Source organism: Poeciliopsis prolifica, unplaced genomic scaffold (assembly GCF_027474105.1).
Source record: "Poeciliopsis prolifica strain line A6 unplaced genomic scaffold, Auburn_PproV2 SCAFFOLD056, whole genome shotgun sequence".
NCBI classification, from domain to species: Eukaryota; Metazoa; Chordata; class Actinopteri; order Cyprinodontiformes; family Poeciliidae; genus Poeciliopsis; species Poeciliopsis prolifica.
Window position 1 is genome coordinate 3,434,646 of NW_026562431.1, and position 25,941 is coordinate 3,460,586.

Below are 25,941 nucleotides of genomic sequence, written 5' to 3' on the forward strand. Positions count from 1 at the left end.
AGGCCTGAGCATACGTCTGCAAATCTAGGATGTATTTATACATATATGTTTATATATTATACGTTTTACATAGATTTAGCATAAATTAAAGAAGAAGAAACTTTGTTCTGAAGGTGTGCCGGCTTTTGTTTTTTGCCGTGACAGTGCAAAAAAAAAAAAAAAACAAAAAAAAAAAAAACCCAGAAAAACATGCAAACATCACTAGATCAAATAAAAACAGGTCACTGTAGCTCCGGGAACTCCGCCCAGTCTTTGTGATGACCCGTAAGGGTAAATTACCATGGAATTTGACAAAATGCGACTAAAAATGTCAAGTGTGTGACTCCTCTGCAGCCTTCTGGTGTTAATCGTGTCAACGTTACCTTGGAGCCGGTGACGAGTCGCGCCCCCAGAGCGTCGTAGTTCATCACCGTGACACCGGACTTGTGACCGTTGAAGGAAACATTGCTCTCCCCTCAGCAGGTTGAAGATCCGCACCATGCCGTCCTCGTAACCCACGGCGATGTGAACGCCGTCCGGAGACGGGCAGAGGAAGCTCACCTCGTGTTTCTGGCCCTGCAGGATCAGGACCTGGGCAAGAGAGACGGCAAATTCTGCCTGAGTCGGCTGCGGACAATTCGCCAAAGCCGAGCAAGCCACCGCCCTGAAGTCTCACCTTCTCTCCTTTTCGGACGTCCCAGACGAAGACATGTTCGCACGCGGCCACGGCAACGTAGCGGCCCTTCTCCCCGCCACGAAGCGTGACGTAGGCGATGTTGGCCCGCTGGCTGCTGCCGATGACGCCGAACACGGCGCTGGCGGCGTAGCGCAGGTACTGTTTGGTCAAACCCATGACCAGCAGCCGGAGGTGCTGGAACCTGCAGCACAGCAACACAGGAATCTTTATTTACTCACAGTCCAAAGACAACGACTCGATCAGATCAGCATGGCTTCCACTGGTGGGTAACATTGATGTTCTAACACATTAATGGGATCTGAACTAAAGCTAAGAAATACAACAAAAGAGCACTGTTCAATCCATTGTTCAAAAAAAATAAATAAAGGAACCTTATGGCAAAGATGGCCACCCCATTAAACTGACAGGACAATACAAAAACATGCCACACTATTCAGATAGTGCAACTTAAACAATGAAGTTTAGCTGATGGTGGCAACATGACGCTTTGCTGTGGGAAGGTTAGAAAACCTTCAAGGGGTCTGAATACTCACTGGAAGCAATTTTCTAAATTTCCTGGAAACATTTCAAATGTTTGTATTTTGCAATTACGGTGTCACTAACATGTTTTAGGAGCTCTATTGTGGCTTTTAATATAAATAACCCACAACATAAACGTTCAAACTCCCTAATGTAAAACACACGTGTTTTGCTTCACATGCTGAATCCTGTCCGTGGAAACTATTCCTCCACTGAGCGTCTCATGCTTTACAGTTCGGGCTTTTCCTGCTTTCACATATTTATTTTTTACGTACATTTCTGTACATGATTTCAGTCGCCATGGTAAAGGGGTGGGGGAGGCTTGTTTTGTTTCATGGGACACCGTACGTGTGGAGTTTGAGCTTTTCCTCGCTTAAAACAACCAAAGGCCCGTTAAACTCCGCTCACGCAAATTGCACAGAGTACTATGAATCGAGTGCACTCTTGCCGAGCCGCCTGCGCTTCTATACGCACGTGGCTGTGTTCAGTTTAAATGAGCTTATTATAGACTACAGAAACGTATAATTATGTATTTTGAAGCGTCAGACAACATTAATCTCTCGCTACAGTACTCTTTCGACGTGTCAGTCTGTGTTCTTACCTTTGAAATGTGGCGCAGAGCTGCTAACTTGTGTTTTCTTCCTCGACCCGCTGTGTCTGAGTCAGACCTGACGCATCGATCCCAGATCGATTTAAAAACCTCTTAATGATGATTTTAAGAACCACTCCTTTATTTTCCTGGTACAGTAATTACACACGAATAGTACAGTACATGATGACATATGATTCTAGACATACTTTGATGCAGAAATGGCCGTATTCGTGTTTACTTTTATGGTTGTCGATTACGCTCAATCTGTTGCTTTTGCCTGCGACACCAGGACAAACTTCATGACGTTACCGTTGTGAGAAAAGAAAGGAAATATTTATCGCATGCTAGTTTTTGAGGACATGTTTTATTTGTGAGTAGTTCTTGGCTTGGATTCGCAGCTATGCTGTGCAGAAGTTTCCCAACAAGTTCCAGTACAACTACAACGGAAGTGCTTGTGTGTACCAGTCAGCTGATTCACAAAGACGAACAAACGAGTCAAACACACGACAAATAATGCAATCTGTACCGGAAAAGTGTTGGTAATGTGAACAAAATAAAACAGCGTTGATCAGCTATCAATTTGTCACAAAATTCATGTCAATCCACACCCTGTCTGCAATTTCCTATTAATCTCTGTTGCCCTACGTGTCATCTTCTCCCGTTCCTTAATCCAATTTATATGTTTCTTTCCTGAGGTACCTGGGGAAAAAAATCTAACAGAAATCTTTTGCTGCATACTGCATACTTCTTTCTTCATATTTATCTGCTTGGTAATATCTCCAGATATGAAGAGTCATAATTCAAGAATGAATTATGACCCAAATGCTTTTAAGGGACAAGTTAAAGAAATTCAGCTGACACACTGAAAAGTTTTTTTTAATTAAGCCGAATGCAGTTAAAAGTAGCAAATTAAATGTTATAAATGACATTTCTGTAGAAATTACATGTTACAATAATTTAGCAGTATAAGAAATAGCTTTTATTACAAAAATAACATTATCTTTTTCTGCTTCCCCACAACCCTTGATTTTCCATATATTTTCCATACAGAAAATATATTTGTTGAAAATGCATTTCAACATAAATTTATTTTCCGTCTATATTTTTTAAATATATAGACGGAAAATACATTTATAATGACAAATTTCACAGGGGAAATTTTAAAAAAATGGCTGAAAAACAAAAATGAAAACAAACTCACTGATTCTAATTTGCTATTTGACCACTTTTAGTTTGAAATTCCCCAATCGGATGTTTTGGTACGCTGCGGCTTCGACGTACGTCGTTGCGTCATTGTGCTACTGACATGTTTGCTAACTGAGTGGACCATGGTGATGGGGACTTTATAGCTCAGTTTCTCTTGCTGTTGGAGTCAATTTCTTGAATAAAATGACGACTCAACGTAAAAACAATCCCGCCTGAGCTTTGAAGGTATTGGTTCAATATTTCTACGTGTTCTTATTTTAAATAGTTCTTTATCGTGGACGCGGTTGGTAGGTGTTTTGCTGATTCAGCTGGACAGCAATGCTAAATGTTTCAGAAATACTGCTCTTCATCTCTTAACAATTAGGTGTAAACTACAGCATTTTGAGACAGTTATTTAATTCATAATTTTTTTACTAATAGAGATAATTTCTGATTGGTTTATTTATTTCGAGGCCTGCTCTCTCAAAAATGAATTACAGAAAATGGACCTATAATCTTGTAGAAATTTAAGTATAAATTACTCGTCCAGTTTTTCTCCATTCTTCTTCGCATCATAACAGCTCAATCTCCGTCAGGCTGAAGGAAAAGCTTCTTTCAAATCCGTTTTCAGATCCTCAGTTGGGTCTGTGGTCTGTGATCGATGCCATCATACATCAGCTCTGTTTAGGTTGTTTTTCTGATTAAAAAAAAGAAAAAATGTGAACCTCCACCGCTGACACAAATCATCTGTGAACTGTCAAGTGAGACTAATCAACCCAGCAGCAAATGTTTTTGTTCTGTGGGAGGAAGCCGGAGTACCCAGAGAGAAATCAGGCGTGCACAGGGTGAAGCCACACCCACAGCATGACTATTTTTTGTTGTCTTATAATAATCGGACTTGACAGAAACTGAAAATAGTTCCTGATTTCCCAGCAACAAAATGTGCATCTTTCTCCTCCCTCCATTGTTTACGTTTCTGATCAGCTCATGAATGTAGAAATGGCAGTCACTCCCCATGACGGGCAGAGGAAGTAAAATTACTAAAGAAAATAGTAATGTTCAGGGATTTGGACTTTTATCTGATTACTGGATTTGTAATAGTAAGGTGTTAGATTACTCGTTACTGAAAGAAGTGGTCAGATAAGACAAAATGAGGAGGTGGCACAGATGTGTACATGTAGAATTATTTTGAATACAATTGCTCCTTTGTTTCATGCTTCACTGCAACAAAAGGGTGAAGATCTTTGTTTTTTGTAAAGTAAGGATTACCTGCTGGAAGGAAATTATTTTTGTTGTTACAAAGACATTCAAAAGTTGTTGTTTGTTTTCTGAAATCCTATTTATAGTTTTCCAGACAATAGAAACACGAAATCATGCACAAATTACTACATATATATTTTTTTGTACTGTTATAACCATAAAACAATCTCACCTTCAGTTCAATGTGGAGACACATTGTTGATGTAATCATTATAAAACAGCTTACAATGAAGTCTTGGGAAAGATCAAGGTGATGTTCAAAGGTGGCGGAGCGTTGTTGTTGTTAACAGCTGCTGAAAGTAACTAAAAACGTTTCTTTTAATGTAACTTTGTTACTTTTCAAATCAAATAATCAGTAAACAAAGTTACTTTTTCGAGGAGTAATCAGTTACTTGAGAAAGTTACTTTCTCAAAGTAACTTTGCCATCACTGGTCTTAACACAGCAGATCACATTCTTCCAATTGCTTCAAGCTTCTCTTTTATCACTTTAATTTAGGGACTTTGATGTTAAACAAAACAGACATGTGGTTCATAAGTCACTGAGCGGCCTGGTTTGCGCTTTTGTGACGGCTCCGTGTGCTTTGCAGCTCCTGTGAGACGCCGTGCAAGCTTCTAGCGGCGGTCGGTGGGATGGATCCTCTGGGGGCTCGCTCCCAGTTTGTGGATATCCAGTCCCTTCCGGTGTGGCAACAGCAGCTGAGTGAGGAAGCCAAGGAGACGCCGCTGGACCAGGGGGACGGCCCGCTGGACCACGAGGCCTTTCCCTCGCCCTTCCCGTTCAGACCGGACATCAACCGCAAGATCATCCTCTTGTGAGTCACTCGTGCGTTTCGTCACGCTCTAACTGCAGAGTGCAAAAATACAGGAAAATGTTTTTTTCTTTTGATTTTTGATATAAACTGTTGTGTTTTCCAGCCTCAGTTTAGATCGTTCCTGCTTCCATTTCTGAATCTGTTTACAGAGTAAAGTAAAATATTTCTCCCCATGAACTTTTTCACCAGAGGCACAGAAAGAAACTGATTCTATAGAGAATCACATTTCCATCTAACGGGAATTCTTAATTTACTCAAAGTACTCAAAAATCGATTTTTGTCTGCCTAATTTTTTGCAAAATTATGTTTTGAATTATTCTTTGCTAGTTTATTATTATTATTATTAGTTAAGAAAAAGAGACAACTAAGGTTAACCTCATACTGATAATTTAAGTTACTGATGGAATTCGATACACCATGGAGCTTTATAAAATTGTTTAAAATTAATGTTCTGTTTGTTTACATCGTCTTTGCCTCTGGTCAGTTAAAGACAAGAGGAAAAGCAACAGGACCTCTAGACTTTTGGAAAAGAAAAATTGGTTTCTGAACTAAAAGTTGTTTCTGGATCAAACATTGTTGTAATTGAATCGCAACCCTAAATATCCTAATGGAATCAATCGAATAGGAGATTTGATTCAATTTCTATTTTTCACATTTTGTCATATTATGCAGTCAATTATTTATTTATTTTTTGAATGAATTTATTGGTATTGTAGAAGAAAGGGAAACATAAAGGCAGACATCAGTGTGAGATGTAAGAAAATGGAAGTGTAGATTTCAAATGAATTAGCAATAAAATGTACAGAGTTTTCTAGTTGTTTCTTTGATGAGAAGTTGTAAGAAGATATTTCAACCCGACGCTCCACAGTTGTTGTCATTGGCCTGAATAATCTTTGGGACCAACACCGTTATCAGTCATGTGAGCACTTTTAGACATGATTGGGCCTTTTTTTCACTGATGTTAGTGTTTAACTATTTCAATCCAGGCCGTTGTGATCGGACACAATGAGGCAGAAATCGATAGACATGTTTTTAACAGATTGAATCTGCTGAACCACACTGCAAACGCAATTGACAGAAGAATCTGTATTGTAACCATGTCGCTGGTAACTCCTGCAGTTCTCTGTGACTTGATGAATATAAAAACTGGACCAAACTGTTTTTGTACCATGTGCCTCGCGGATGTTTCGAAGTCAGTTCCCAGTTTTAAATCTTTGACAGGAAGACGCAAAGTTACGCAATCATTTGTAGCACTGCTCCAAAAAATGTTTTAGTCTTCCTGCCATGAGCGGTCACAAGGCTGATGTCGCACGGAGAGAGAGGGATCACTATGAACACGACTTCCTATTTTAAAAGCAAAGACAAGGTGGAAACAGACAGGGCCTAGTGACATGGACATTAACATTTTTTAATTGTGATAAAAGTGATAATGAACTGCTTACAACTTCTTTTTCAGTCCTGTTTAGGTGACAGTGTGGCTGCAGCTGCACGTCACAGCAAATGTAGCCCTATAAACAGAAATAGTCTTAAAAGACAAAACAGTTAAAAATATTTATTCACATAAGGAACTGATATTATTTTCACTAAATCTGCAATATTGTATAAAATAAGTTTAAGTGGTTAAATAAAAAAAAATCTGCAGATTGTGACATTTTTTTGACTTGATTAATCATCATAATAATCAGTATTATGCTCGATTACTAAAATATTCATTAGCTGCTGTCATTTATGTTATATTCCACGCAACGCGACCGATCTACAGACTGATCTGAGCGCACATGTCTACGTGAGGGAGCGATAATGTGAGGCGTGTGCTTTTAAAGCTCTCGCTCAACGTGGGGACGTGTGCTCGGCTCCGTTTGGGGAAACAACTCTGCTGCTCTGAGCAAGCCGGGTTCTGGCCAAAATGTAAGATGAAGTCAGACAGACCACTGGGACGGTCGTCAGCAAGGAGAAACGGGAGATTAATCTTTTCCTCAAGTTAAAAAAAAAAGGAAGAAGAAATTTATAAGGGGGCAAACATTTTTCCACACTCCTGCAGTTTGAGGCAGCCATTTCACCAATGCTAACTTGATTTGATTACGTGTTTTTTGAGAAGTGGAAAGTACCTCTCCACTTTTCACACGGACCGGTTTAGAATCAATGGACACCTTTAAAGACTTTTAAGGACGGCCGCATCATGTCCCCGGGGCCTGACTGATTGTCTGCCTGTTGCAGCAGCTTCTCTGAAGGAGCCTTGTTGTTGCAGCGGCCCCCACCAGGAGGAGGCACATTCCTGCGCCAGTAACATGACTAGAACTCAGCAACCAGCGGCCCGCGAGCGGTGGCACCTTTTAGCTTGTGACCGTTCAAAACGAGCCGATGTGTCGCGGCTCTTTGTGAGGTCAACGGGACGGATTCCTTCTGCTGCTCACGCCAAGTGTTTAGAGAACACAGGGGCCAGAGTGTGATTAGAAAACTGCAACATTTACGCTTCATCTCCACTGCTGCATTTGCAGGATCTGTCAGCTCAATAGGTTTTCTCTATATGTTTGGCCCTGATTTACAAAGGAAATAGTAAAATGAGAAATAGTCTGCCTGATAAACTGTGTAGATGATTGAATGCGATGTCATCAGTGATGACATTTGGCCTGTATGACACTGAAGTTTTTGGGGTGTTTTCTCTCTTTGGAGCTTTTTACTGCTCAGAGTCGACCTCTTTCCTAATTCACTCCATCTATTTTGACCCTTTCTGCTTTAATTTCCTTTTGTATCAGTTGACTCAGTTCTGGAAGGTCAAGTCGAAGGTCCGAATATCATGATAATTTTATGTGACCTGTTCTTTTTCTGGTATGTCATGTTTACGCCACATTCTACTGAAATGTGCTTTAAACAAACAAACAAAAAAAGAATCGGTTGCACAGGTTTGAATATTTATTTTTCTCAAATCTGGCTCAAAATTTCCCAACTCTGCGATCAATAAAGTAAATCTTATCTTAAATGACAGGTTCGATATACACAGACAGCTCTATTAGCATTTGTTGAGGTTTCCCTCAGTAAGTTGCAGAGAACTTAAAATAAAAGTGACATTTCAGGCTGGATGTTTGGCTCTTGTTGCAAACAGCGAAGCCGTATGAGTGTTTCCTGCTTTGATCTAACCTGAAGCGAAGTCCATTAATTAGAGGCAGGAATGCGGTGGAAGCCAGTTTAGTGTTGTAAATCCTGCTTCCTTGTCCTGATCAGGTACTCAGTTGTGTCCAAGTTTCCACTATCTGTTGATGTAAATTTTGCAGGTAGGCCTTCTTCATGGTTCCTCAGTCTCTACTGTGTCTATTTTTAAAATGTGTCTCTCTAGAAAGCATTTCTACTTGCCTTCGGGAGCAGCAGTGAATATCTTCTGTGCTCTAAGGTATATGTCAAAGGTCAGCGGCCCCCACCAGGAGGAGGTTTGCTTAAATCCAATTTGAATGCAGGAGGTATTTAATAATTACACACTCAAAGGTGTGTAATTATTAAATCAGAACCATTGGCCATTAAATCCATTTAGTAAACCCCGTGCAAACTTGTTTTTTCCCCCTCTGCAATAATTTTTCATCCTTTCTTTACACGCATGAGGAGAGGTTTAATAATCCTTTTAGTCAGGATGGACCAAAGGATTAGGCTGACCAAAGGAAGTCTAAACGACTGCTTTGTTGTTCTTTTCTCTGCGACAGCCCCGGGGACGTTGCCCTGCTGAACTGCACTGCCATTGTGAACACCAGCAACGAGTCGCTGAACGACAAGAATCCAGTGTCGGACAGCATCCATCAGCTCGCCGGGCCTGAACTGAGGGAAGAGCTTGTGAAACTCAAAGGTAGAGCAAAAGGGAAGAGCAACAGAGAGGATAAAAGTAAATCACGAGGCAAAAGTTTCATATGGAGATTTGTGCCTGTAGAGGCCAAGAGAGCTTATTTTAGTCATGTTAAGGTTTTATATGATAGACCAACACAAAATAGATGCACCGATCTGATACTAATATTGTTATCAATCCCGATATTGAAAATAATTCCAGATTGGGTATCGTTGAGAATGTGACCAATCTATTCAGTCTAATGCTATGCTCTGCGCGACGGCAGGCTTATTTATTTTACATGGGCTCTTATGCTCCTAATTGACTGAGCAGATTAAAGTTGTGTTATTTTTACATGTTCCACCAGGCTTGTGAAGCTATTGGTGTATTTAAATGAGCTGAACTGGTGCAGAGTTATCAAACAGTAAGAATAATTCACTACATTTATTTCTGTGTTTTTAAAAAAAGAAATGTCTTGAGTCAATTTAGCACTGTTTCCCTGTATCGGATCGTCATCAGCCAATACCAGACCTCAGATATCGGTGTCGGTATCAGAAGTGAGAGCAGTGAACCCCTGTATCTTTGTGAAGCAGAAGTTCCACCTGGTGTGTTTTGTGTGCAGGATGTCGGACTGGCGAGGCCAAGCTGACCAAAGGCTTCAACCTGGCGGCCCGGTTCATCATCCATACTGTGGGACCGAAGTACAAAGCCAAATACAGGACTGCAGCGGAGAGCTCTCTGTTCAGCTGCTACAGGAACGTCATGCAGCTGGCAGCGTAAGACCCAACAGTTCAATCGGCCACTCGCTCCGTCTGATCCGGGCCAGCTTCTTCACACACTCTCTGGTTCCATCTGGCCGGGAAACAACCCTGAATGATGTCCTGTCCTTCACTTTTGTTAAACATTTCTTTTCCTCACAGATGTGACCTGGTGCAATAAACATACTTGCTTTTTTTTAAAGAAAGCAAATCTAATTCTTCCAGAAACAATACAATGAAAGTTTTGGCTCATTAATCAAATCTCCAGCTGTTTTGGCTTTTGAAGTCAAAGTGAAGAAATTTAGAAAGTTTAGAAATTAGAAAGTGAAAAGCTACTCAGACGTTCCCTCTTTTCGGAAAACAACCTTTTAAATTTAGCTAGTTTTAAAATGCCTTTATGTTTCACTAAATAAGAATCTTAGGCCTTCTTCACATGTAGCTGGAACTTTATAAAAGTGAATATGTCTGCCACATAGTTTGAAAAGGTATCGCCATACACACTGGATTAGTTTTCATCCACACAAACCCACTGAATGACACCACTGAGCGTTGTTTTAAACATGCCAAACCCACAGGGGGCGGTGTAGTGCAGAGCTAAAATCTGTGCCAGTCGATGACAATCCTCCAAAACAACCACAACTTCCTGTTAGGATTTAAACATGGCGCCAGGAGATTCATTTGTGTGGTCAGACAGAGAGGTTAAACTAAATTTTATTTTTATAAATATGAGTAAAACTCAAGATGGTGTTGATTTGGATGCCATCGATTGGGATATATGGAGGTTGAGCAGCAGTTTGCCTTCATGTTGGGCCTGTAAAAACAGGCAAAAAGCATCTGAATGTCATGCATTTACCTCTGAATCTGCAGTTTCCAGTGTCCACACACAAATGCAAATAAGGAGGATTCTCAAATTTCCACTTCAGTTTTCATGAGCAATCGTTTTAATGACGGTAGAGTTTACATGTGGATGAAAAACTATTCTGGTTCCCAGAAATCTGGCTATGTGTAGACTAAGTCCCAAGTCTAACCACGCTGTATTTCCAAACTTTTCCCACCTTTTTACATATCACTATCTTGATTTAAACATTTCCCTGAGGTTTGATTGTCATTAGATTTTTTTTTTTTTATGCAAACAAACCCGTGAGAATGTTTTTGTTTTTTTTCTCCTGTCCCTCGCAGAGAACAGTCGATGGTGTCTGTCGGTTTCTGCGTGCTGACCACCACCAAAAGAGGCTATCCACTGGAAGACGCTGCACACATCGCTTTCAGTAAGACCCGTCTATTCAGACTTTGAGGGAAACGCTGACTCTTCTCTTCTTTTACTCTCTGCTAGCGTAGCCGTGTGGCTTAAAAGACATATTGCGGCAGAGGAGATGGACAGTAAGAGAGTTTAAGAGGAACCACACCCAAGAACGACAACCACTCCCTGCCGATACATTCCACATCGGATTGAGTGGATCGGTGACAAGTTCCTGTATTAGTTCTGTCATGGAAAGAAGTGATGTGACTTTGAGCTCAGTGAAAGCAAAGAAAACAGTTGGGTGCTAAAAGCTAACAGGCTAGTCAACGCCACAATGAATGTGGCTATCTAAATCAGCTCAGACTGAAAATGTTCCCATCAGTGAAACACTGTCAGTGTAAAGTTAACAGTGTTTTCATCAACCGTTTTTATGTGCATTTTGAAGTATTGCATTAAAAAAGGTTGATTTTAAAATGCCAAAATTCAAAATGTCTTCCTCAATTTCTAAACAAAATGTTTTTAACGCTAACTTGAGGTGGTTTTTGGCTTTTCTGAGAAAAATTTGATTCGCTTAATTGGAGATGGAAACACATTTGCCAAATGACCAAACGCTCTCTTCCACTGGTGAGTCTCTGCCTTGCCAGGGGCACAAAACTCAGAGATATGTGCTCCGTGCAACTGCTACCGTTATTACCACCATGCACGACGTCTACATTTGACAAAATTACGCTTCGTGCAGCCCGGTTGATTCGCTCCAAACCAGTAGACGGAAATGCACCTTTTTGGGGGGTTTTTTGGCTCAAAATTCTCATGAGAATCAGATGGGAACTAGTTAGCAGTCTAGTTTCAACCGAACAACATCTGTTCCTAATACTGCCACCTTGTTGGCATTATTAATCTGCCTAAACAAGAATGGCAGAAACTTTTAGATTTTGAATCAGACTTTTGGACCGAATCCAAAAAACATATCGGCATGTAACACAGTTTCCCTCAAAGTCTCTCTCTAGTTGGGTTTTTTTGCAATTCTTCTTGGCGTTGCTTGGTGTAACTTCTAGGTATATTTGCCCATACATCTATTACAAAGTGACAGTGTCATTTTAAAACACCTATGTGAACAATTATCAACGTGACCGGTGTTTTAATAATGGTGACCCAAGCTACAGCAAATGTTACGTTTTCGTGTGGCGTGTCGATCTCATTGGTACGTCCAGTAACAACAGTGTTCGTTTGGTTTGCTGTGTTTACAGGAACAGTGCGCCGGTTCCTGGAGAACCATGGCAACAGCATCGACTCGGTGGTGTTCGCAGTGTCAGACACAGAGGAGGTCTGTATGACACCGATACATACTGACGCTACAGAATTATTCACAAACACTAGAAGACAATACATTCAAGCAAAATCTGTGTCAGAAATTGTGTTTGGTCTACGTTTAAATGTTCAGACACTGTGTCAGCGTGTCAGAGTGACTCAGTAAATGATTGCTCATTGTTTTTGTTTTGGTTGAGACATTGCTGCTGCTGTTTTTTTGTTTTTTTAATTTGGACAATTATTCCTTCCATTTTTGGATGCTGTGCAGATGGTGTTGTAACGATGCGTCTCCCTGCCAACAAGGTGTTTTTACAGCAAATTAGCACATCAAAAGCTGAAATAGTACCTGAACTTTGACCCCAAGTCCAGGTAGAGTTGAAAAAGGAAGCTTCACGGAGAAAGTTTAAACCATCTCTTCCACTGATATTATCCTCAACTCCAACATTTCTCTCAACATCTGTTTGGTTTTTTAACCACACAGCCAGAGAGGAGCGGCAAAAGCAAATGAGGTGGATTAGCACTCACAACTTTGTTTTGTGCAGTTTTCTACTACATACTACTGTGTGATATTGTTTGGAAATTGAGCAGTTTGCAGTTCTTAATAGTCTTCAGTCAGAAGCCGCTTCAGACTTGATGTGAGACTGACTGCTACTGGATCTCCTTCCAGTTCACGGCGTCACCATCTGCGTTAAAACTCTGAAAATACTTGGATTATAAGAGTTACAACAGTATTTAATTTCCCTTTTGGGATCAATCAAGTATTTTTGAATTGAATTGAAGCAGTGCGTTAGAATCATCTTTTTTTCTAAAGGGGGTGAATAACGTTCAGCGGTTCTCTCTAAATGTCTGTAAATACCCCAAAAAACAAAACAAAAAACACTGAGATGGATGTGTGTGTGTGTTTAGTCTGCGTACAAGAAGCTTCTCCCGCTGTACTACCCTCGCTCCGAGGAAGAGGAGCGGCGCTGCCTTCCTTTCATCCCGGCTGACATTGGCAACTCGGAGGGCGAGCCCGTGGTCCCAGAGAGACAGATCCGCATCGCAGAGAAGCCAGGCAGCCTGGAAGGTACGTTCTCCCATCATTGGAGCAGAACAATCCGTTTGCCAAGGGTGGAAAAAAAAAAAAAAACGTCATTATTTCTCAGATGTTCGGTATCAAGTTTGGGGAAACGGAATCAGATCAAACATTCGTTCCTTTTGGCTAAGAAGTCAGCAAAACAAGCAGACTCATGCACAATTTGGTATTTTTTCACTTCCCGTCTTCCCTCTCAAGAGAAACATGATTTTTTCAAAAAATATTACAGATGTAGGCTTTTTTTATTTCGGGTTTAAAAACAAAAAAAACCCCAGAAATTAGTGACACAACAGCAACAGCTCATAGGTTAGAAATGTTCCTTTCTCAGGATGAAGTGTGGAAGCAATTCGATGTGTCAGTCAGACGGTGGAAACAAATCTACACAGATGGAACCAAATCTCCTGTTTCCTGCATGGAGCCGAGTGAGCAGAAGTGAAGTGAGGACAGAGTTCATCGAAAACCGTAATTATCAGTCTAGCTTTGGAAACCTGCATTTATGAAACTTTGAGGTTGAATATCCAGATCACTTGTGACTTTGGACTTTTTTTATTTTTATTTTTTGGCTAAAAAAACAAAATGTAGTCCAGTTCTTTTGGGCTCATCATCTTGTTCTCATAATCTCCTGAAGATAAAGTTCTGAGAAAAAGAACTCGGTTCTAAAATGTCTTTAATGACGGTTTAGCAGATAAGTGGAGATTATCTGAAAACAAGAAGCACATAACAGAGATATCTGAAAATAAAACCAATCAAATGTTTTTAGATACTCTATTTTTTTTAAAAAAGTTCAACAAAAAGATCGAGAGATTCACTGATGGGGCTTTGGAAGCGTTTTCTGTTTTCTTTGAGTAACAAGCTGCTAGTTCTGGATTAATTTCAACTTTTTTCTTACTGCGCACAGAAGAATAAACCTGCCGCAGATTTTGGGTAGGTTAATGGTTTTGAATCCAATAAGAACCAAAATAATCACAAGATTATATTCATGCATGAAAGCTTATGACTCTAACCTCTATCTGGTTTTTATTAAAAAAAAAAAAGTCTGTGTTGGGATTATGGGTTTCTCCACGTAAAATTGTGGAGGTTCTCAGTTTTAATGCATTTAGTGATTGGAGAAAAATTATCAGATTATTCTGCATTTGAGCGGCAAATCACTGATCAAAAGCGATCAAGATAAAACGGGCTGAATATTCTTTTCATTTCCTTCGGGATCAATAAGGTACTTTTGAATTTGAGTCTCTAACATTGTCCTCCACTCACACAATTAACAGAATTTTATTGTTATTAGTAAAACATAATAAAAGTTTTCTTTCTGAAAATCTGGATTTTGAAGATATTAAAGTAAGGGGAAAAAAAGTGGATCAAAGGTCCCAGGGCGCCTGTGGTCACAAAAAAATACATGTCACAATTCTTGATTTTTCTATCTGTAAAACTATGCCAACATGAAAAAAATAAGATGAAAATATAAACTGTAGCGTCCAGGAATGTGGTGGGTTACAAATTTAATTTAATTTAATCGCTAAACATTTCTGATGCTGCTAGCATCTTTGTTTAGTGACAAATTGAATCCCACTGTTGAGCATTATTATTTACAAATAGAAAGGTGGAATATGACTCGTTTGTTTTTATGTAATCTGACTGGAGTCGATGTTGCTGGTTTGACTTGAGGGAGAGCAGAGCAGGTTTCTTTATGAGAGCAGCGTTTGAGCACCGCAGCATCACAGTGAAATGAAACCCTGCTCCTACTGAAGCATTCATTTTCGAGGTATCTCGAAGGAATCGATCCCTCGTTATCCAGGAAAAGCGCATATGCAGCTGTTTGCTCCTGACAGAAACGAGTCAAAGAAGCACAAAATATCAGCCGAGCCCGCTCCGCCCAAAGCTCCATGTGCTCAGCAACCTGCGTGACCTCTGGAGCTGCATGCGCTCTAATTGTTAGGTTTCTGGGAGCTGGACTGTGAAAGCCAAAGCCATTGTGTCAGTCAGTGAGGTAGAGCGTTTTCCAACTTGAGTCTGTTGTCTCCATTGACCTGAGCCGTGATGTCTTCTGGCGCAGAGCTTCAAAGTTGGGAGATGTGGCTTCAGACGGTGGATCCAAAGTAAGCAGGCTTGCTGCAGAGGAAGCCCAACAACAGCCTCTCACACACACACACGAACACACACACACACATGGCTTTGTCAGCGCTGATCAAATGTCACCATTGCATGTGGTTGAGGAGGGATTGAAGCGGTGCCTGGATGCGGTCTTGACTCTGATGGCACACAAATAATGTCATATGCATCTGTGTCTGTGTACTGCAATAAATGAGAACAAGCAAATATTCTGACACGAGTGAGGTAAGCAGGTTTGTGTTTTTGAAATGCACAGAAAACAGACTGCAGGTAGGAAGGGGTTTCGTTTCTGTGAGGAGCCTCATTTAGGTCCAACACAGGATCCGCACATTCTTAAAAGACTTAAATAAAGTAAGAGCTTAAAATGTCTTAATTTTTTTTTTTTGAAGTAAGATGGGTTAACCACAGGTCTTAGATTTAATTCTGTATGTTCTGTGCATTTTTCTTTTTTCCTCATGTGAGTTTTCTGTCCGGCAAACTTTGAATCGCACTCAGTATGACTCGAGATGATTGAGGCTACTGCTAACTCACTGCTAACATACCCTCGCTAGCTAGCTCGCACATTTACCAGCAGTTGGCTGGACAATGTTTGTACATTTCTATGAAAATATAGGTCTTAAATTACATTCATAATGGTTCTTAAAAAGTCTTAAATCCATTTATCTAAAATTAAGGCCTTAAAATGTACTAAATTCTCTTTTTTTTTCAAAGTAAGTTGAATTTTGTCTTTATATGACAAAATTCAACTGGTATATTCAATATTTATTTATTGTCATGTGTCTTTTCTCTCTGGCAAAAATGTGCGGTTGATGCTACTGCTAACTCGCCGCTAACATACCCTTGCTAGCCAGCTAGCAAATTTATCGGCAGTTGTCTGGACAAAGTTTGTTAGTTTCTGTGGAGATGCGGGTCTTAAATGGCTGTTAAGTCTTGAATTTTAGTTGGTGAAACCTGCAGAAACCCTGTATGATCTTTTTCTGTCCAGATGAGCGTGAAGAGGAGAGCCTGGAGCTGGATTTGGGTCAGGTGGGGAATCACGCCTTCGCTCGGATGGAGGGCGACGTGGACAAGCAGAGGAAGCAGATCCTCCAGGGCCAGATGTCTGAAGCAGCCGTACAGAAGCAGCACCAGAGAAAGTAAGAGTCCCAGCAAAGGAAATATTTGCTGAAAAGCATGTCTCCAGCTAAATATATCCCAGATTATTCATATTTCTTTGAAAAACTATAAATACCAATTTTCACCACAGTCTGGCCCGTTTTCTTGCCTTGACAGCTGATTAATCATTAGCATTACAATCAGAGGTGATGTCACACTGTGTGTGTAAGAAAGCATTTACTGTGAAACAGGTTGTTACTAATTTAAAACAGAGATTCAAACTCTTGTGTTAGCTTGGTTAGCATTACTCTCTCTGTTCTCTTGAAATGCCACTCATGTCTTAATTGTGAGATTTCCAATTTCTGCTAATTCAGACAGAGGTTGGAAATGCAAAAGAGTAAATTGGATAACTTTGCTGTAATTTACACTGGTGGTTTTCTAAGCTTTCCTCGCAGTCACTTTGCGTCTCCGGCACTCTGACAGACTGGACCAAGTGGAAGAACGGCCGACACCAACAGGCTTCCTACTGTAGCAGCAAACAGTTTTCTTTAAAATATCTCCTTACTTGTCTGTAGTTCCTCTGACTTGTAAATACCTTGCAGATATCCTCCCACATTACCAACCTCTGCACTGAAGACTGTTATTGATGTTTGTGACGCGGAAAAAGGCATTTCTGTTGCAGTTTGTGAAACACACACATTTTGGTACGGTTGAAAACTCTCAAAAACCTTTTCTGAAAAAAAGAGTTCTTTCGAAACTTCCATGAAGCAAATATGTGTTTGTGATTCCAATTCTGTGGTTAATGGGAATACGGCTATTAATGCACCAATCAGAAGAATCTTGAAGATTGGTTAAATACCAAGTAAAGCCGCTGATACTCAAAAATAAATTCGCACAAACAAACAGCTTGTTCTTTAAGGTACTGCAATAATATCAAGGATCTACGCTTACAGAGAAGATCATCTTTATTTCTTGGCAAGTGTTTTGTGATATTTGATTGTTGAAATAAAACTAGGTTTATACTAAATTAGCATGCTTTAATACCCTTGTGAAGAAATTGGAAAACAGAAAACTGGAAAATTGGCCTCAACAAAAAAACAAAGAAAAAGAAGCGATTGGTGCATTTCTCTACACATCTATACTTGTATTTCTTGCTACCATTACTTCAGTTAGTGCAAAAGCAGGTGTAGAAAATAAAGAACGCCTCAGGAGGAATCCCAGATGGATTTTGAGAGTTTTTGGTGTAACTCAGAACCACCAAACTGAAGGACCTGCCGCCTGGAGAGCTTTGATTTCCTCCAAACCGCAGCAGAGATGATTTGAAGCCGTCCAGCATCAGTCACCACTTCAAAGAGAACCTCAGTTTTACCAGAAGTTGCAGGAGGTTTTATGTTTCTGTGCAAGTGCTAGTTGCGTTACATCCACTGTGTATCAAAAAGCAACCTTTTCTCTTTCTTTTTTGTTTCCGTCTGTGTGTGTTTGGGTCCTGCAGCTACAGTCGCTGGCTGTGTCGAGCGAGAGCGGAGGATCTGTCAGACATCGCTGCGCTGAAAGCCTTATATCAGACCGGTAGGTGGGAGAGGCTGCCAAAATATCTACTGTGCAACCTCCTTCGGGAGCCAATAGTAATTTCATGTTCTGTATTTGAAGACTATTGAAAGTGTTTTCACGTTACAACTTCAAACCTCCCAAATTTCATGTTGTAGACCAACACACAGATGCAAAGCTTCTTGATTTGATGGGTGCTTCATCTTGGATTTTAACATTCCCACACATCTAGAAACGTTCAAATGTTTTTCTTCATGCTCTTTCCATAAACAGCTTTACAGGTTGAGCTGTTCAACAGGTTCTTAAACTGGGGTCTAAAATGCCAAACAAGCTCTCAGATTGCTACTTTTTTAGGAGAGATTCACACAAAACACCTTCAGACGTTTTCAAGCTGAGAGGAGAATCCCATTTGGTGTGGATCCCTGAAAATTTGATTGGGGAAAAATTCAAGAGTTCTGGATTGTAAAACACACGATTGAAGCTAAAACGTCTCATAATTGTGTGACTTAATGGTAGCGGGACGATAACAGGTAGATGATTATGATGAACGATAATATTGTTGCTTTGAGACCATTTTTAAATCATATATGGTATAATAATGAAAGGCGAGTAAACTTTCATTTCGTACAGAACATACAGCTGGGAGATATTTTACATGTCCAAAATAAAACACAACAACAATAAAAAGGAAAAAGAAGCAACTTGTAACCAAAACCATACGTAAAGTGTATTATGGAATCTCTGTAAATGGAATGACAGAGCATTATGTCCAATAACAAGAACGGAAATTATTAATCAGTTAATGAATTGCTTATTATAGCAGACATAAGTAGGACCTGACAGTTCTCCCTGAATATTATGTTCAAATGGAAAGTTGTCAAAAATACTGGATGAGGATCTAGAGATGTAAGTCAATAGAAATATTGAATTTAGTTATGTAAAACATAGGAACCCCGAAGACATAATCCAACATGATCTTCTGCTTAAATTAAAATCATCTTGTTTGCCGTTTTTGTTGAATGGAAAGAATCAGAGCAACGAATCCAGACAAAACCTGCAGTCAGTTACTAAAGCGTCTTCCCTCTGCATGCTGTCAGTGAGTGGAGCGGTGCGTCAGAAACCAGCGTGTGTGTTGAGTGTGTGTTGTGGCCCAGAGCCTCTAATGTGGGTTTGCTAGAGATCAACCGGGTTTGTTTGTTTCTTCAGCTGTCAGGTGCAGCTGCTGTTCGTCACCAGGAGGGGGCAGTGTTGTTGTTGTTGTTGTTGTTGTTGTTGTACAGTCCTGCATCTGGTTGTAGGATGTCCTTTTCGACGTGACACCTTTATTTACTGATTATTTTTAAACGAGGAAACGTTTAGAATAAATATTTAATGGTTATAGCAGAAGCTGAATTTCTTTCCCTTTTCACAAGTTGCATTTCTATTATATTACATTTCAAAAGGTGGAAGTCCAGCTAGATGGAAACAAAACGATTGGAGGCATGTTGCTTCGTCACCCTCTGTTTTTATTTTCCTAAGTGTCACTTGTTTTGTTTCTTTTTGTCGTCAAACATGACCGACTTGTGGCGGATTCAGTGAGACTGCAGACGCCGTCGCTCTGTGACCCGAGAACAGAAAGCATGCATTCAAATTGGATTTAAGCAAACTCTGCTCTGAGAGCAGTTTCAGACGTGTCATGAAGTTCAAGCATGAAGTCGGTGGTTTGATGTGCCGGATAACCGGGCCAACCTGTTTTCACGCTGGCAGACTCCCTCGGCTTTTTCCGCAGCGACTCTGTTGCAGACGCAGAACTTCTGATGTTCGCTCTGTTCTGGGTTTTTATTTATTTGTTAAAATATAATTTATGTGGAGGTTTTTTTCCTCGTCTGTTTTCCTCTTCAGGGAAAAAAAGAAAACAACAAAATGATGTAATAAATTACTCGAAACGCATTTGTGGCCAGTATTTCAGTAACGCTCTGAGCTGCTCATCCTGATTTTACTCGATTCTGATTTCTGCTGAAATAGCAAAATATTTGTTCATAACTTCTGGTTTAATGAATCCAGGAAGAGATGATACTACAAAATATAAAAACAAATAGCCTGCTTCTCTCTGCTTCATTGAAAAGAGGTGCTGGCACACATAAATCTTACTATAGAGACGCATACAGTAGAGAGTGTTAACTTTTTTTTTATGTCTTTTTGATAATATTAATCTTTTACAAGATATTAATCTTGTTTCTGCTAGATTTTGTGTCCAGCCTGTTGTTTGAGAGCAAAAAGCTTCAATGTTTTTGTTTGTACCGCTAAATGATCTATTCATTTATTGAATTTATATATAAGACTTAAAAAGCAAATGTTAACAGTTGGCATAAATGTTAATTGTTTACATTATAGACTGTTTAGCGTTTTATGTTAGCAATTAGCAGTCTGACTTCCCGATTGGTCTGAACAGCTCACCAGGAACTCACCACATTTCCGGGCGAATTCTTGAAGGTGAAACTTTTACCAGCGATTTTCTGTAACATTTCTGCTTGTCTGTTAGGTGTGGACATATGCGGCAGGACGGTGATGGTGGTAGTCGGACGAAACATCCCAGTAACCCTCATTGACCTGGAAAAGGTTCTTTTTAAAAATCTTCTAAGCACTTTTCGGGGTCAGACTGGCCCAATCGTTTCTTCACTTCGTGTTTTACAGAGCGGGTTTTTTTTTTTTTTAAATCGATTTCTGTTTTCCGTTTAGGCCTTACTGTACTTCATCCATGTGATGGATCACATCACAGTGAAGGAGTATGTGATCGTTTACTTCCACACGCTGACCGGAGAGCACAACCATCTGGACTCGGACTTCCTCAGAAACCTCTACGACGTCGTCGACATCAAGTCAGTCTGAACTTTTTCTCTCCCGAGTCAAACTGAACTCAGAGTTTCAACTCTTATTGAGTCCATGCTGGGGTTTGATCCGCCAACAGTTTATGATGGTCTTCATTTGAGGCTTGATAGACTAACTAGCTTCCAATTGAAGATGTTGAAACCGATCAATACTTTTCTGTTGGCAGCAGTGCTACATTTTAAAGCACACAAACCTCTTTAAGCTGAAAATAGCAGATAATTAAACCACCAACACTCTTCAAAGATGTGGTAGCTGAGCCAGGCTGAGTAATGGAGACCATAGCCAACTAGCTAACGACTGTAATAAAAGAGATGCAGAGTTTCCTTTAAGGAGTGTCTCACTCAAAGACGACATCAGTGCGTTTAACACACTGAACTTCAAAGGGAAGTGGCAAAAACAAATGAGCTGGATTAGAACTGCTTGCCAGAAACTGTTTACAGACTGTTGCTGTCTTCAGTCAGAGGTTTTTTTCTGATTCATTGTGAAACTGACTGCTACTGTTGGTCCTTCCTGCCCACATTACAGGATCTGTAAACGAGTTATGGCAAAATGTGATTTTCTTTCGTTGAACTGAGTTGATTTGAACAGTTCATTACTGTTGAACTGTTTTGTTTGAGAAGAACTTACTTACTCTAAATTAAATGCACTTTTTGCTTTAAGACACCAATCACGGCTAATCGTTCTTTTGGCTGCAACGATTTCTAGTTTTTTTATACTGAAGATCGGCTAAAAACAGTCAGAGAATCTTTAATGATTCATACCCGACGAACGTGATTTGTTCTTTGGTTTCTGACATGCTGGGTGCAGACTCCTAAAATTCTGACTGACAGTGAGTTTTTGTTCTTCTCACTGCTGCTCAGAGTTCATCACATGTGATTGACCCCTGTTCATCCACATGTTTTTGTTTTTTCCCCAGCATTGACCACTGTGCTCTTCCTTTGAATCTCAGTCACTCTGGCTTTTAAAGTTGTCTGTCTTTCCACTTCCTGATCTGATTTGGATACTGTAATTTTTTAAGATATCGGTTCTGTTTAGCTGAATACTTTCCAGCAATTCTTGTCCCTTTTTTTAGTCCGCATAATTAATGTGGTCTGTTTTAGACTTTAACAAAAATTATATTTACTCAAGATTTCACACCATTACTTTGGATGGGTTTTTTTTCTCCTTCCTTTTCTAACACAAACTACCTTCACAGAAGTCAAATATGTATTTATATCCACACACAAACAAACTTCCTGCCTTCCGGCTTGATAACTTCAAGAAATTTTTTTTTTGGGTGACCTGTGGGAATCTCCATGCAGCCACTACACCTTCAAACACAACATGCTGCTTTCTATAAATGTTCATTGGTTTGTTTTCACCAAGAGTTTCTCATTCATTTTCTATCTGGCAACTTTTGCCACTAGTTTCACTTCATGTGAGAAGTTCACACGAAGGACGACAGTTTTGATTTTGTTTTATGCGAGCGACCTGTTCAGATGGCGGACGGGCCGGGTGCAGCTTTGGGGCAGCCGTCTCAGAACATGGATGAAAACTCCTCCGTCCCACTTCCCCTTTCAGTGGAGCAGGGAAAGCCCACGCAGTCATTCACAATAACGCGGAGCGTCTTCACGCCCTTCGCTGATTCATCACAGACCTCGGTGAATGCAGGTGGAATGCAAATTATGAATGTCTCCTGACATTTCATTGTGACATGTATCTATACATCCTACATGGCCACAAAAAAGTCCAGGCAGAGATTGCTTTGCTGTTTGAAAATTTTTTTGAATGACATGATGTAATGTACATGCCAACATTTAGCTAGAAAAGCTACTTCCTGTTGGAGGTATTGTCATGATTCCCTGTTTCCTAGCAGGCAGCAGACTCATTTTGGCTTAGCATGACTTAAAGTTGCACTATGCAACTTTTACATATTTGTTAAAACTCACTATGTCATGACAGGATAGCATGGGTGAAATCCCCTCACCTGAAAGGCCGGGTCGGGGTTCATCATTACGAATTGTCATAGAGATTTAGGAAAAACTAATAGTGGAAGAGAGTTAAGAATAAAGTTATGACATGCTGTATACAAAACATTTAGAAAAGAGCCAAAAATCAGAGTCTGAAAAAATGTAAAAGATGGATAATTGCTTGTGGCCGACATCATAAGCAGCTGAATGCCACAGTGATCGACGGTGTAACTGCAACATGTTCGTCTGTATGGAGGGTTTTGTCAGCGTGACATCATTCGCTTTGTGGTTAAATCAGAAATGAAGGCTTCGGGCCGGGTCCAAAGCAATAAATGTGTGCTGTGGCTACAAATGGGTGCAGTGTCTTTGTAAAGCAGCGACTTCAGGCATGTGGCGCAAATATTCATGCACAGCCTGATCAAAACCGTTCAGGTTTGCTCTTTTGCATATCATAAAGTAACAATCACCTGCACATCTACACAGAGGATGAGGCTTGGATACAATGACAGAAAACATAGCAGGTCAAATGTTTGGCCGGAAAATGAGCTGCAGATTATTGCTGCGTGTTCCACAAATTTACGGTCTCACATGAAACGCGTTTGTTTTGGCAAAAGCAAATCAGTGCTCCTTATATAGAGTCTTTTAAGATCAGGCTCCTGGGCTTTAACGTCAATTTCTCCATGGTTTCTTGCAAAATAACTTTATGGACCCGTTCAAGCCCCCCGGCCCCTATTTCCTTTGCCTGTTTGTTGACTGATGAGGCAAAAAATGCCCCACCAAATAACATCGGGTCATAGCGTGAGCTTCACTACCTTCACCGTACAACTTTGTTTTTCTGTCCGAGGTTTGCTCTGCCCGGGTTACGCTTCTGCATGGGTGGAGCGATCTTGCCTTGGCGTCGTTTCAATTCTGTTAGCAGTTTCTTTGGACCATAGAACAAGCGATTACATTCACTTTGTCCTGTGAGAACTGATGTGCATTTGGGCAGAGCAGAAAAGGTTTCGAGTCCTGAACTCCCGGTCACACAGGGAGAGTCCCTGTCCAGTCAATGCCTTTCACACTGAGTGGTAGAGATCACTCAGTGTGTGTGTGCCAGGGAACACACCCTCCTACACACCTGAGGACTCGGTCCACCAGAGGGATTGTGTTCCTCTTGGGTATTTCTTTGCTACTTCTATTTGGGCATCCCCACACACATCTGTGAGGCTCTATTGTCTGTACCTGACTCGTTTTCTTTGGTTCACTGTGAAGTTATTGTGGGGTCTTATGTCCGTTGACTAGTCCTTGTGGTGATCCACTTTCCGTCCCTCAGTCAACCCTCATGTTATCAATTGGGTTCAGTAAACCTGGGACTGGGCTTCTCCTGTAGAGGGTTGAAAGAGATCGTGAGTAGGCACTGACCTCCTTGTATTTGTCATGTAGACTAAGTAGGTCGAACTGGTGGTAGTTGAGCCTCCATGCTTGGTCACACCAGAGGTTATAAATTTGGGTTATTCTGGTTTAAATAAATCCCTTCATCATTTTACATCCACTTTACAGTTATACAACAACTTTACCTTGGTCTGTCACATGAAACATTGGCTGCAAAATATGTTCAAGTTTGAGGTTTAATGTGACGCTTGAAAACATCTTGAAGTATTTTTGCGGGCATAGCAAGCGCAAAGAGGCAATAAACACAGATCAACATTCTGGGCACCGCCAGGTTTTCTAAAGTCAGATGTTCATGGCATGTCATCGATTTCAAAGCCCCAGTTGTTGAGAGGAAGTCAAGAACCGTGTCTGTGTGTTGGTTTAATCTTAAACAAAAAACACCGAGGTAGCTACCACCTTAGCATCGGTTTGTGACCTCAGCAGTGCGTCTCTGCTGTTTGCAGACTCGGATACTGCAGAGAGTTATGCTTATCTCAGTTTAGTTCATTTAGCGTCGACCTCTTGACTCCAGCGAATGGCTCAAGATGTCATAAAATGATGAATCAATCTCAGCTAGGTGTAACAAAGGAATTCACCAAACAGCTGCCTTGTGAATCACGTTAATGAGAAAGACTCATGAAAGATGTTTGAGGGTTTTTACCAACTTTTCAGCAATTCAGCATCAACAGTGGCCACATTTGTTCTGTATCTGTTCTTATTGCTGCATTTGTTGATGATCGATCACTTTCTCTGACCCCCCCCCCAACTAGCCATGGTTACAAAAACATCGACTGAGCTCACACGGCTGATTCTTGTTCTGGCCCGTGGACCAGTTCTGTGGACACTTTTTGACTAAACATGTGTCTCTAATTGCTGGGAGAATCGGGAAGCCGCTTCAATTTTAAAATGACATAACTTGGGTGTTCGGACGTTGGCCAGAGGCTGTTATGTGGAGAAGCCTATTTTATATCCGTCTTTACTTGTTTGTCACGTTTTTTTTAATGAGTTGTACATTTTCAGTGAGCAACACAGACACTGTGGTCTCTGTGGGAAAGCTGTACGACTGTGTGGTAATTGTTTCATCGCTGATGGACAGGTTGGAGCTGACTGTTGGGAAAATTTGTGGCTCTTGGACCTCAAACCCACACTTTTAGAAGCGCAGCTACAGTGACTTCACTTTGCACATGTTGTTTTCTTAATATATTGGTCATCTCATCCTTTCCATAGTCTCCAAGTTCACACTGATTCCTTTTGTTTTTACTTTAAAAGCGAGATATGAGACGGATTCTGTCTCATCTCTGCTGTTTTTTTGTTGTGTTGCAGGTATAAAAAGAATCTGAGGGCCTTTTATTTTGTCCATCCGACGTTTCGCTCAAAGGTAGGAGTCAGCGCCTTCTCTGCACTTTTTTTTTTAGCTTCCTGCCAAGTTTTCTAATTTGCAGATGCCTTACGGTGGAGCTGGTGTTGATTTGGAGGAAAGACTCTGCAACAGTGGGATTAAAAACAAACAACAACAAAAAACCCAGATCATCCATTACCTTTATTAGTGCCAGGTTAAGACGGTTTTCAAAGTATGCAGGTTTTCTCTTTTAATAAACATTTAAATAGCTGTTAAAGCAACATTTTCAGTTACAGTAACAATGTTGTGTTTCTGCCCTGATGCTCAGACCTGATGCCACTCGTAGTCTAGCAACCATAGTTTTTCTAACAGAGACGGGTTTCTGCACAGTA

At 40.5% G+C, this 25,941-nt stretch overlaps 2 protein-coding genes across 2 annotated transcripts in view; one reads left to right on the forward strand and one right to left on the reverse strand.

Moving 5' to 3' along the window:
* Positions 1–3,690, reverse strand: part of LOC129379287 (WD repeat-containing protein 3-like) — a 15,870-nt gene extending 12,180 nt beyond the window's left edge. Inside the window, 4 exon segments of the mRNA XM_055059985.1 lie at positions 363–456; positions 458–570; positions 656–857; positions 3,515–3,690. Of these exon segments, the coding sequence (XP_054915960.1) occupies positions 363–456; positions 458–570; positions 656–832 (384 nt within the window). The 5' untranslated portion in view covers positions 833–857; positions 3,515–3,690.
* LOC129379288 (ganglioside-induced differentiation-associated protein 2-like) lies at positions 3,085–25,678 on the forward strand. The gene is made up of 12 exons (XM_055059986.1): positions 3,085–3,218; positions 4,821–5,045; positions 8,738–8,877; positions 9,476–9,629; positions 10,791–10,879; positions 12,099–12,175; positions 13,066–13,225; positions 16,326–16,476; positions 17,928–18,004; positions 20,505–20,581; positions 20,702–20,841; positions 25,534–25,678. The coding sequence occupies exons 2-12, from the start codon at positions 4,864–4,866 to the stop codon at positions 25,643–25,645; spliced, it is 1,359 nt and encodes a 452-aa protein (XP_054915961.1). The 5' UTR covers positions 3,085–3,218; positions 4,821–4,863; the 3' UTR covers positions 25,646–25,678.
* The last annotated feature ends 263 nt before the right edge of the window (positions 25,679–25,941 follow it).